We start from the raw sequence: 12,799 nt of genomic DNA on the forward strand, positions 1-12,799 counted from the left end.
TTTGTAATTTTTGCCTATTTTTAAACAGCTTTAGAACGACTGTTTAATGCTGTATTCTCTTGTGTCTGACGCTTTGCATACATCTAGTTGTCTTAAACATTATCTGCATTGTTGAAGTACTGTAACAATGTATTAGATATATATCCTAGGTTTATTCATATGATTTATTTTTATTGTAGCACATCACGTTTAATTGTGAAACTAACTAACATAGTTATATGCAACATGATTATTGCACAATTTGTTCGTATTAGTAGATCTAGTATTTTGTAACAGAATAATATGTTGTAAAAACGATAATCATTATTTTATTAGAAATGTTGTAATTACAAAATGTGAATGTTGTATTTTAGGATTTTTTAGCTTAATTTTCATTACATGTACTTTATTTCTAGTAAAAAATATCCAATAATATCATTTCTCATATAATTTTTTTAAAAACCTAACAGCACCGGATGAATTATAATTAATGGATGTGTTGAAGTATCTATATGTACTGTTGAATATAAGGGATGAATATTGTCCTATCGTAATACCTGGTATAAGTTTTAAACATTATTTTATCATATACTAATTCTATATTGCCTTTATTTTAAAGATGACGTGCTGCTTAAGTTAGGTGAAATTCGAGCACGAAGAAAAGGCGCCATGGCAAAAGGAATGACTCTTCAGCAGATGCTTCACGAAGAAGAATTAGATAAACCAAACTATGGACGAGAACGACGCAGAAACGTAGGGGTGATTCAGACACCTGATATGTCTAGTCTTCTGCCGATCCCAACCATAAATGTAGGGTCCGGAGAAGAATCAGAAACTGTTGAGGCAGACGATGCGACACAGGAAAATATGGAGAATATCCGCGCACTTTTTCTCTTGAATTTTCCTGTCAATGAGGACGAGCAAATGTCAGCAACGGAAATACGTGACCAGAGTGAAAGCGACGAAGTTGTTGATTGAAATCGACAGCGGACAATATGATAACTACAATCACTTAAAGTTCTTTCATCAAAGTATGACATTCAAAAAGTTCTAAGAGCCTTGTTATGTCAAGCTATTATAATAACTATGGATAAATGAGGAAGTTTTCACTCTGTAGAATTTATGATTTGTTTAGATGTGAAAATAAGGGGAGTCATTGCTTTGTATGATTTTGCACAGAGTTTTACAATTAAAAAAATATGGTGCATTGTAAGTTTTAACAACGCAATAATGTATTTTTTTTTGTTTTCATTAATTCATGTTTAGAAATCAGATATGTTATTTGTTAGAATTTAGTATCATATGTTACAAAGGAATTGTTTGTATTGCACCAGCTGTTAAAATTTTGCTATCAGACTTTCTATTTTCCTATCATCATATAGTTATTTATTTATTCATTGATTCTTTAAATGTTGTAAGGGTGGTGATGGCTCATTCTAAGTAGCACAAATATATATACGTTCATATATTGTTTTATTGTATCAGTTATGTATACATCGTTACATTGATAAAATTTGAAAATAAAATCGTTGTTCCATAGATCAAAATGAATTTTTTCCTTTATGATAAACTATTTTTGATGATCATCAACAAAAGCACAAACAAATCTTAGTTTGTAAAACGTAACAAAATGTCTTACAATACAGTAAACGATGTCTTTACAAAGTATAAACAATTGCTCTCATATGTTTGAAAATGGTGATATTTAGATGAAGTACAGTGCTGAGAGATGCATTTTTTTTTCGATGAAAAAATAGGTACTATTATACAAATTTACATTAATTAACCATGTTTTCCACCAGTTTGATCTTTGAGAAAAATATAAATGAATCACGAGTCAATCTAACAATTTTTTCTCACATTCATTTACTTTATGCACATACACGTACCAATCTGATATAAAGTCTATGAACAGCATCATAGGACATCCTTAAAACACCTGATGTTTTCAAAATAGTGAACACTGTTACTGTTACTGTTATGTATATAACATAAGTCATTTCATATAAACATTCCTGTAATTTGATATCAATATCAATTCACAAAGAGGAAATAATGCGTGAAGTATATATCAGAACAGTTCTGTTGATTTTGTAAAGCTATACCTTAGTTTCTTCCTTTCTCTAGTGCTTCCCTTTTTGAATTCATCCAGTGCCCGTAATAATTCCTTCTGATGTTTCCTTTTCTCGCGATGGATTGAAGGTTTTGATTCAAGCTTCTCTGTTTTAACAATGTTTGAAACTGAGGACGCCACATGAGATGTATCCTCTTTTACGTTTGTCATGTTTTGTATTTTGAAAGGAGTTGAACAGTTATTCGGGATTTGCATGTGGTCATTTTTATCCGACACTGTAAGTTTTAGAATGTTGTAAGCTCCATCCATAGAGTCGTCACATCCGTAATCATTTCGTGAGGTTGTTTCTGTCATGTTGTTTGAAACTGTAGTTTGACATTTGTCGTAGCTTGTCTCTGTGTCATTTGTTTGAGATAAATCAATTGTCCTCGGCGTTTTCGATATACTATATCTACTATTTTCTAAAGGAGCCATTTCATTTTTGAAACCTGTTAAACACAGAATAGCTGATAATTATTCTCAACATTCTTAAATACAATAATTCTTTTGAAGTGATTATTAGAAATGTTTTGCTACCGTATTCATCCAGATCAGAAGGTATTTTAGTAAGCATTCGTTGTCTGCAAACAGAAATTCATGAACAAATTTAAATTTTTTTAAGTAGAAATATCAATCGTTATTCATTTTCAAATTAAACAAAATTAGGAAAATTACATTAACGTTTACCTTAGTATACAGAAGATTCTTAGACAAAAAATGAAACAGGTTACGATACAAGATGTCAAAACGGACAATGTAGGCCATAATGCAGAATTCGTCGGACTTTCGTCTTTCTCTGGACTAGGCTTCGTCGAACTAGTGTTATCTATCAGATTTTAAAATCATATGCATGTAACTTTTTTTTTTGTTAAACATCGGTTATCTTTTTTAAACTCTTCTAAAATAACAAAATAAGATCTTTCAAGCCCCCGTATTTGTTATGTAACAACAACATTTGATATACGGGGCGCAATTGATCTAATCATAATTTGATTAATTCTAAGAAATTTCTTTCTAGCGTTATTTTAAATAAAACCCCACACACAAGTACCCAAAAAATGAAGTTTTAAAAATTGACCTTTAATTAAACTCTCTGCAATTTAGGCATATTCAAAGACAAATTTTAAAATTACCCTCTTCATTTCGATTCTATCTCAAATAACACTGTGTTAGAAAACATGCGTTTTTTTAAAAATCGATGCGTCTTTATAATTTCATGTTGGAAAGAAAAATAAATATATTTTACCAATAACCTTGACATTTTATCAACAGATTCATATTTTCTGATATAAGTTGTAAATTATATTCCCTACAGTTTTATTTGAAAAAAATGCCAGTTTATATCTTGAGCAGTTTTTGGCTTAATTAAATTGAATTATTAAACAATTATTTATCATTTGGTTACCCCAGATTTTAATCAAATTAGGAAGATGGTCCAGTTTTTGAAAACATATGCACTTTAAAAATCTATTTTATTATCATGAAAATACATATAATGATATCATCTTGAACACTTGCGTGCACCAAGTTGTACAAATATATTATGTTTTCAAAAGAGGATAATGACTTTAAGATTATATCATATTTTTGAAATGTAAACCAAGGTGATTGAAAAGGAGAATGTGTTTGCAGTAGCTGCCCACAATAAAATTTATATATTTCATGTGATATCACACAAAAAATTAATTATGTGATCTTCATTTTGAACAATAGGTGTGGGCATATTTTTCTATTAAAAACTACTGAAGAATTGGTGTCTTTTGCTAAGGTTTATAAAAAATAACGTTCTATTACCCTATCGATAGTCTCATCAGGTACCTATTTATATATTTTCAAATTATTCTTGTTTAAAATAATGTTACATTTTAATTTTTTTTGATATCTGAAAAAATTACCTTTACACAGGACAAAATATGACTGAAACTGTACGCAGCTCTTTATGTTTGCAATTCTGTAGCTGTGTTGTATATATACATACTTGTATTTGAGCATCCTGTCACTTTATCACATGGTTCACAATCACATTTCATTGAGCATGATTTGCCGTAGAAACTAGACGGGCAGTTGTCCTTACAATCTACGCCATGAGTTCCTGGCCAACATTCTTGACAATGATAGACGCAAAACATCTAATATTTGTTTTTTAGAGTCTCAATAAGAAATAAATGTATCTGATTACAAATGTAGAAAAACAAATTACCTACACAGAAGTTTCCAACAATACGATAGTTTCGACAGCATTCCAAGGGGCTTGTAATGAAATATTGACGTTAAATCTGCCTTCTTTGTGTTGTATAAAACAATGTAAAATCTTTCCGATTATAATCACAATCAACTCACCTGCCTGCACTTGAACATACTCCAGACATCGATGTAGATGTATGAATTATATACACGCATGTGATGTAAGAATAAAGTACACACATGTGATAATTGAAAATGTGAAGAAAACAGACATGTTTCATGCTGCAAAACATACTCATTTATGTCGAATGTTTCAGTTTATTGATATTAATATAAAGACGGAAATATTTCAAACCTATTCACAAATTCAATTACTTGGCAACAAATGATTATTTAAACTTGAGTTATACAAACATGAACCTTGTTAGCAGAAGTGTATATTTGTCTTTAATGCATTAAATGTTTTTTAAAGTATCCATATTATTCCACAATGTAACTACACTAAGGTTTTAAAAGAAATATTGTTTTTATCATTAAATATAAAAAAACCCCGGTTAAAACAGTATATATACAGAAACCTATTTGATATCTTTATGCATAAGTCAATAACACATTATCGTTAAAAACTCTAATATATATAAAACGTACATTTACCTCAATATGCCGATGATGGTGAAGGAAGCAATAAAACCACCTGACAAGGTTGGAATCGTAAGCGACTGAAAACGCGTTGGGACTTACTTTCTTCAAAAACGATTATCAAAATAATTAAAAAACCAAGCAAATAACTTCAAATGAAATAAAATGTTAATGATTTAAATGAACTTTATATTGCATCTCAATTGATGAAAGAGTACATTAGGCCATGCTAAACTGAGCATAATGAGTTGAATTGTTCTTAAACTCAGGTCTCCATTTTAATTTTTTTTTATATCAACCAATGTTTTATCTTGCTTAAAAAAAGAGTACAGGATTTATTTTACTTCAGACAAAATGCATGCTGTATACTGTTCATTCTATGGATACTGAAAATCACATCCCATCAGATAAATAGTGAAAACACATCTTTCATGGTAGTTTTTAGAGGTAAAAACCAACAAAATTTCAACACCATTATTACACTGTTCACTTTTATTCAAGAAATGTAAAACCAGGGTATGCGGTAACAATCCATTCATGGATAGTATAGATCTTTTATTTATCCCTAATGAATTGTTTCCAAAACATATCAGACATATTTTAGAGTCGTCTTATACAAAGACCGACAACTCGATAACTTGGAAGTGAACAAGCAAGACACTCTGCAACAGCGACGTTATAGTTTTCTTCGGTGTTATGAAATACCTATTTACTGACTATTTGGACACTAGCCAGATGTCGTTATAGTCAGTAAATATAGTTATATCTACTCAATATTCATAGTCTGTTTTTGCTTTTGAAGCAAAATTGTTGTTAACAAACTACAATTCTGTCACCATTCTTTGTTTAACGAGTAAAATGCGATAAAGCATAGTATTAAGTGATTCTTGTAAAGAAAAATAAAAAAAAACATTTATCAAAAAAAGATTAACTATATAAAATTTAGAATTAAAATATACCCGCACAATGATATTCTTTTCCTTCAAACATTGATAAATACATCGTAAGACCTGTAGAATGACCTGACAAATAAATCTATATTTGTAGCTGTATGGTACAAATACTCACTATTCGACGTATTTGAATAAATTCTAACCATATCCGTGGATGTAGAAAAGATAATTATAGATGCAGCGAGGAAAAATTTGAATAACACAAATATGTATTGATGAACAAATGACAATAACAAACCGTCAACCATATCAAGAATCCATAAAACGAAATAAAAATTCAAAGCAGAACAACACGAACCTCGAAAAAGATAGAGGTAGGATCAGGTGCCTAGGAGGAGTGTGCATCCTCTTCTGACAGGTCACACCGGCCGTGTGCTCTTTGTCGTAATCGGAGAAAAACGTAAAAGGCCGTAGACTATTAATAGACTGATAAATTATGATCTAACAATGAGTATGTCTCGCCTTAGAAACTGTTCATACGAAGAGCATGTCTTGCGTATCGAATTAACCGAGAAACAGACACCATTTGCAGGTGATGAATGTATATTGCTACATAAGTAAGGAAGTTGACTATAGAAAAAGTGAAGTCATCGCGTTTATCATAAAGTTTGTTGTTAGGTTACCATCAATGTCCATTTCCAGTAACATATCCAAATATGAAACAGATGATGCAAACTCTGTGATATCGTTTATTCCAAGTTCACTGGGATATATCGAGTCGAAATAAGTATGGAAATAACAGTTGTGATTTGATAATACGTCGTCGATATTCCTGAATGTTGAGTTGAAGGCCACAGCAAGTGATTTATCTTTTTTACGTACAAGTTTTTGAATAAATTCTGCTTCATAAGCATACAAAAATAGGTGTGCTAACAATAGGGCACAATTGGTACCCATGGGAATTCTAACAGATTGTTGGAAGACTTGATTTCCAAAACCTACATAAATGTTGTCTGTCAGAAACTCAAGCATCTCTTTAATGTCAACTTCAGAGTACTTGTGTGAGCAATCAGAATGGTTTTTAAATATATAATATTTTTTTAGCTTTCCAATGTCAAGGTTAGCATTTTTACGACTTTCATTTTTATTAAAGAAACAACTGTCGTTGATATCAAAAAGCCTAGATTTTGATTTGTCATTAGAAATGGTTGCATAAAGCATTAAACACCGTACGTTTTTATGCTATTGATTTTGGTAAGATTTTGTGACCTCAAAGTTTCCAATAATTCTTGAGAGTTTTTTAGTTTTCATAATTGATTCAAACCACTTCTGGATTATATTGTTATACAGTAATCTTAAATATTCTCCTTCACTACTCTAAGAATTTTAGTAAGGAGTAAAGAGAAAGGTTTGATAGAACATTTACTGGAACTTGCTATATATCTCTGTTTGTAAGGACTTTTGTCAAGCTTTGGAATCCAGCACAAATAAGGTAAATCAAAATTATTTTGTCTATTGGGGGTATTAAAGATATCCATTACCGATTTATGATTTTGAAATATTTCCTGCTTGGAAAGACTGCTATGGGTGTAAGTAGGATTACCATGTGTACAATCGAAACCTAGTTCTTTGAAAATGCAATTAATATAATTTGCTTTAAAAACAAAGACAATGTTGTTACTTGCCTTATCGGCAGGGACCAGTAATACTGATCGTGCAATCTATCTAGTTCTTTTCTCACTTCTGCTTTATTGAAAACAAAAGGATATATGGTTTTCATTTGACCTCTCAGTCGTTTAATACGAGATTTTGATATACACCTGATGCTTTTAACCTACTCTGAGAAGGTATCAAGGTCTTCTTCTTTTGATTTTGCCCATTGCTTGGCGTAATCTTCAACAGAAATCATGATATGTATAAAATTACGACGCCATGTGAAGGATCTAGGTTCCCTAAATTTTGGTCCTTTCATAATAAGTGATCTTAGGTCTTCGCTGTTAGCTAAATTAACATCTCTCACGACCAATTCAGTTTATTAATAACATCAATAGCAAGTGTTGTATATAAATATCTATACACATTTCGTTAATCAAAACACTAACAAACTTGTGTACGTGTTGACCAATTAATATTATTAATATTTATGATAATTTTTAAGATTAGCTGTCCTCAAGTTTAAAATATTCATTGGTATGAGATGAATCAGTTTTATTTTTTCGTTACATGGATATGACACTTTAAGGATAAAGTAATAAAACCAATCTACACGTCTCATGGAGTGGCGTTTAACAGCATTTCTCTGTGGTTACTTTGATTTGTCCATTTATATTGCACTCTATTGAATCTGACACTTTGCATACATCTCGTCGTGTTGAACGTTATTTGTGCATACGTACTAGATTTATATGATTTCTTTTACTTAGTTCATTTTAATTGTTGTTATTTTAGGAAATCGTAACTGAACTCTATTAAAATTTAGATAGCATTTTGTAGCAATATGAATATTATTGTGTATATATACATGTAGGTATAACTAATTTATTTAAAAAGAAAATGTTGTAAAAAATACCCATATAGTCAGCATTTGAGCACACGTCTTTTTTATTTATAAACACTAAATAAATACTCATCTCCTGAAAAAACAAAAACCATAAGATTTCTACAGAAGAAATCGAAAATCCAAAAGTTTTAAAAACAAAAATTTATACAACACTATGGGTATATATCTACGAGATATATACAATAATATTTGATATTTGAAAATGGTAATAATAATATGTTATACATTGGTACGTGATACCTTTAATATATGAAAAAAGGGATGAAATGATTTCATTCTTATAATATAAATTCAGTATATATTCTCGATTATTTGAGAAATTTGGTAACATAAATAAAAATTAACCTTTTTACATACATTGATTACATTTCAGGAACACATATTTCCATCAAGTATTCACTATTACAACTACAGAAAATCAGATGACACACCTAAAAGGAACCCGATGTTTTCTATCAGAATCATTTGTAATTCTTCATTATAACATATCCAAATTGAAAGAATCTTTCCTGTCAGTGTATTATTATAAAAAAATGAATAGGCACAAGGTGTGTATATCACAGAAGAAAAAGAGGAAATCAGTTAATAGTTGGCCTGTACTGATCTCTAAATTGGACATTTTGATTTTCAAATCTGCTATAATAAGTGGATTCGCTGAAAAATCACATCCCTGAAGTAACATGTATGTAAAGGATATACATGTGTCATAACAAGTGTCTTTGTAAGCTATACTTACGGTTTTCTCCGTCTCTGGAATATCATGTTATGAAAACACCCGGCGTTTGCAATAATTTTTTCCGTGGTTTCCTTTCCTCGCAATTAGTTGTATATTTTTTAATACACGGTCCACTGTACTAACAATGTTTGAAATTGTAAAAGCGGCCCTGCAGCACAGGTATCACGTTACCAGTAGCTGTCAAATACGTTTGTATATTCTAAATGGTTTTAAACTGAAACTTAATTAACAGCTGCATATTATTGATAGAAACACAATTACTCCGAATCGCAACAGAAGTGATCTCCAATTTCGCTGACTATTTTCAATATATCATCATTATGAATTGAAGTAATCAGATACATTTGTACAAAACAAATAATAAATTCCTGTCACGCATTCTCTATTTCAACTGCATCCTACCCGCCACCAACTACCTTTTTTTTTTACATGAATAACAAAAATATGTAGTGACCATTTTTGCGTACGCTTGTTTCCTGCCACAGTGTACATTTATTGTAATGTTAAATTAAAACGTTTTTGTTGAACTAACAATGCATATATGTTAACGCAAAGGCGCAATGAACGATCCAAAATCTGACAGTTTGGCATTTCTCGGATTTTGAATCATTAAATATTATTGGTTTTTTTTTGGCGTAGGTGTATTGTAGAAACACTTACCAGTTGTAATTGAGCATCCTATGACTCTATTACATGGTTCACAGCCACTTTCTCTTAGCATAATCTGCCGTAAAAATTAGGAAGACAGTTGTCCATACAATCTATCCAATGAGTTCCCGGCCAACATTCTTGCCAAGTAATAATGAAAAATATTTAATATTTCGTTTTTCGGGTATAAATTTAAAAATAAGTGATAACAAAAATAACAAAAACAGATTATCTACACAAGAGTTCCCAACACTATCTAAAAACACTGTCTAAAAACAGGACGTTAATGTTGTTACTTTTGTTATGAAATACACAATCTATGAAAAAAGTATTAATTAACCGTAACATACAGTTTACATACCCATCTGACACATTCGAACATACTCCAATCAGCTCTGTGTATGCGTGAACTGTATTTACAAATGTAATGAAGTTATATTTGAATATCACAGACATCTTGTAAAACAGAAAATCTATTTATTTATGCCGAATGTTTCAGTTTATTTACGTAAATATTAAGACGAAAACACTCTATAATTGTTGACAAAGTCAATTATAGGGTAAATTATTATTAGAATGATATATACTTGAGCTTTTTAACTTGAACCTAGTTTGCATAAGTGTTTTTCATATATGATATAATTTTTAACAAAAAATTAGAAAAATAATCCGTTATAATGCATTAATGAAGCTACAATTAGGTCTGAAAAGAATTAAATGTTTATAAATACAAAAAAACATTTTTGAAAACCTGATTTCCAATGCATTTTACTTAGAGATAATTTGTATAAAATCATCATGATGCAGCGATCCATCCAAGATAATACCAGACTTATCAAGTCCATAAGGGTAAGAAAATATATGTATTTTTATGTGTATTTTTATATGTAGTTTTTATTGAATATATAGTAGTAAGTAATAAACATTGTGGACGTCAAGTTGTTTGAATCGTTTGTATAATCTATTGATATGTTAAAGAAGACATCTTCATTTTGTTTTATGCCAAAAGAAAGGTAAAAAGTTTTAATGGTTGCTATTTGGATACATCCTCATAGAGATCCAAAAGGTGTGTGTCGATTGATAACTTTAGAGCGATTGGACGCATTGTCAAAATCCTCCTTTAAGAATGTGAACTAAAACTATTTATAATGTAGTTGTTCTGTTTATAGTTTCTTTAGAAGTTTAAGTAGTAGCTCTAGATTTTGTTTTCTTTGTTTTTCCCATGTAATTTATTTCTTTTGTCCTGAAGAAGGGACTGGTTGTCCCGAAAATTTGACAATATCTATTGTTCGTGTTGTTAGCCATTTTTAGTGCTTTATATATTAAGTTTACTGGCTAAGTATCTATATATTAGATTCGACACTTTAAAGATGCTTAGTGTTGTTAATTCTATTCTGTGCTTTATAAATGCACAGTTCCAAAATTTCTATTTACTAGCTCTTTCTTGGTTTTACATTGATAGTCTGAAAACTACAAAATCTTCACTGAAAAACAGAAAACATGTAAAACATATGTTAAGCGTCAAACAGAAGAAAGCTCTGCAAAACTTAAAAAAGGAAGCTGATAAAGGATGAACAATTGTGTGTATGGACAAAACTTTTTATAAAACCCTTGTTCTTAAACATCTAAGTGACGACAACTTTTATGTTAATTTACCAGAAAATCCCAACAAGAATATCATGAGAGATTTAAAACGCCTATCAAAAAAATATGAACATTTATTGAAAGATAAGGAACTGGATTTTCTTACAAAATTTAGAAATGAAAGCTAGCAAATTTTATGAAACTCTTAAAATACATAAATGTAATCATATTAAAACCGCTATTAAAGATCAGTATCAAGCATCTATTACTACTACTGAACCCTTGGATCTGTAACTTCGACCAAATGTTTCGGGCCCAGCATGCCCAATACATAGACTGAGCAACTTTGTGGATATTTTACTTAAGAATAAATGTGAAAAAGACCCTAGTTACATTCGGGATAGCATGGATTTCCTCAACAAAATTCCTAAAACAACTGACACAAAATCTATTCTATAAATATTTGATGTTTCTAGTTTATATACAAATATTACACATGATTTTGGATTACAAGCTATACAATTTTGGATAGAAAAGCACCCAGAGCTGATTCCGACATACTTTTCACCAGACTTCATTTTAGATTCAATAAAGGTTTTTTTTTTTGGACAACAACACATTTCATTTTTATAGAGATTTTTACAAACAAATCAAGGGAACTGCAATGGGACAAATTGGCGCCTACCTACAGTATTTTAGTAATGGGATATTTTGAAATATATGCTGTATTCTATTGTGTCTGACGCTTTGCATACATCTAGTTGTGTTAAAAATTATCTGCATTGTTGAAATACTCAGTAATGTAACCATGTATTAGATATATATTCAAGGTTTTTTCCATTTAATTTGTTTTTATTGTACCACACCACGTTTAATTGTGAAATTAATTTGCAATAGATATTTGCAAATGATTACTGCAGCTTTTGTTTGTATAAGTAGACCTAGTATTTTGAAAAAAAAATTATATCTTGTAAAAACGATCATCATCATTTTGTTATAAATGTTGAATTACAAAATGTGAATGTTATATTTTTGGATTTGATAGCGTAACTATTATTGTTTTGTCTTTAGTAAAACATATCCAATGATATCATTTTTCATATTAAAAAAACCGAATGAATTATAATTAATGGATGTGTTGAAGGGTTTATATGTTTTGTTTTATATATAAGGGATAAATTTTGTCCTATCGTAATACCTGGTTTAAGTTTTAAACACTGTTGTATCATAACTAATTCTGTATTGCCTTTATTTTAAGATGACGTGCTACTTAAGTTAGGAGAAATTCGAGCACGAAGAAAAAAAGCCATGGCAAAAAGGAATGACTCTTCAGCAGATGTTTCACGAAGAAGAATTAGATAAACCAAACTATGGACGAGAACGAAACGTAGGGGTGATTCAGACACCTGATATGTCTAGTCCTCTGCCGATCCCAGCCATAAATGTGGGTCCGGAGAAGAATA

General features: G+C 30.3%; 2 protein-coding genes across 10 annotated transcripts in view; one reads left to right on the forward strand and one right to left on the reverse strand.

Annotated features, from left to right (window-relative positions):
* The window catches only part of LOC105319498 (malignant fibrous histiocytoma-amplified sequence 1 homolog), a 110,306-nt gene that overhangs the window by 17,018 nt on the left and 80,489 nt on the right, over nucleotides 1-12,799 (forward strand). For 5 of the 9 annotated variants that reach the window (XM_066067936.1, XM_066067940.1, XM_066067939.1 and 2 more), the window contains exon 4: nucleotides 599-1,510. The exons of 1 other annotated variant lie outside the window; for it this stretch is intronic. In XM_066067936.1, the coding sequence (XP_065924008.1) occupies nucleotides 599-957 (359 nt within the window). In that variant the 3' untranslated portion in view covers nucleotides 958-1,510. Of the gene's footprint in view, nucleotides 1-598; nucleotides 1,511-12,799 lie in introns of those variants that run through there. 3 more of the 9 variants (XR_010708229.1, XM_066067942.1, XM_066067941.1) reach the window with 3 other exon arrangements.
* On the reverse strand, nucleotides 2,051-4,397 carry LOC117689965 (uncharacterized). Its single transcript, XM_066067954.1, has 5 exons — nucleotides 4,293-4,397; nucleotides 4,071-4,196; nucleotides 2,780-2,918; nucleotides 2,630-2,673; nucleotides 2,051-2,541 (listed from the first exon to the last, which is right to left on the reverse strand). Exons 2-5 carry the CDS (start codon nucleotides 4,120-4,122, stop codon nucleotides 2,051-2,053), a joined length of 726 nt encoding a protein of 241 aa, XP_065924026.1. The 5' UTR covers nucleotides 4,123-4,196; nucleotides 4,293-4,397.

Source organism: Magallana gigas, chromosome 8 (assembly GCF_963853765.1).
Source record: "Magallana gigas chromosome 8, xbMagGiga1.1, whole genome shotgun sequence".
Classification (NCBI taxonomy): domain Eukaryota; kingdom Metazoa; phylum Mollusca; class Bivalvia; order Ostreida; family Ostreidae; genus Magallana; species Magallana gigas.

Excerpts from the sequence above, each read along its gene's own strand:
- LOC117689965 (XM_066067954.1), bottom strand. The coding sequence starts at position 4,122 with ATGAAATGTGATTGTGAACCATGTGATAAAGTGACAGGATGCTCAAAT. Across the intron at positions 2,919-4,070 it reads GACAGGATGCTCAAATACAA|ATAACACTAGTTCGACGAAG; the intron begins GTATGTATATAT and ends AAAATCTGATAG. Across the intron at positions 2,674-2,779 it reads AGAATCTTCTGTATACTAAG|ACAACGAATGCTTACTAAAA; the intron begins GTAAACGTTAAT and ends TTCTGTTTGCAG.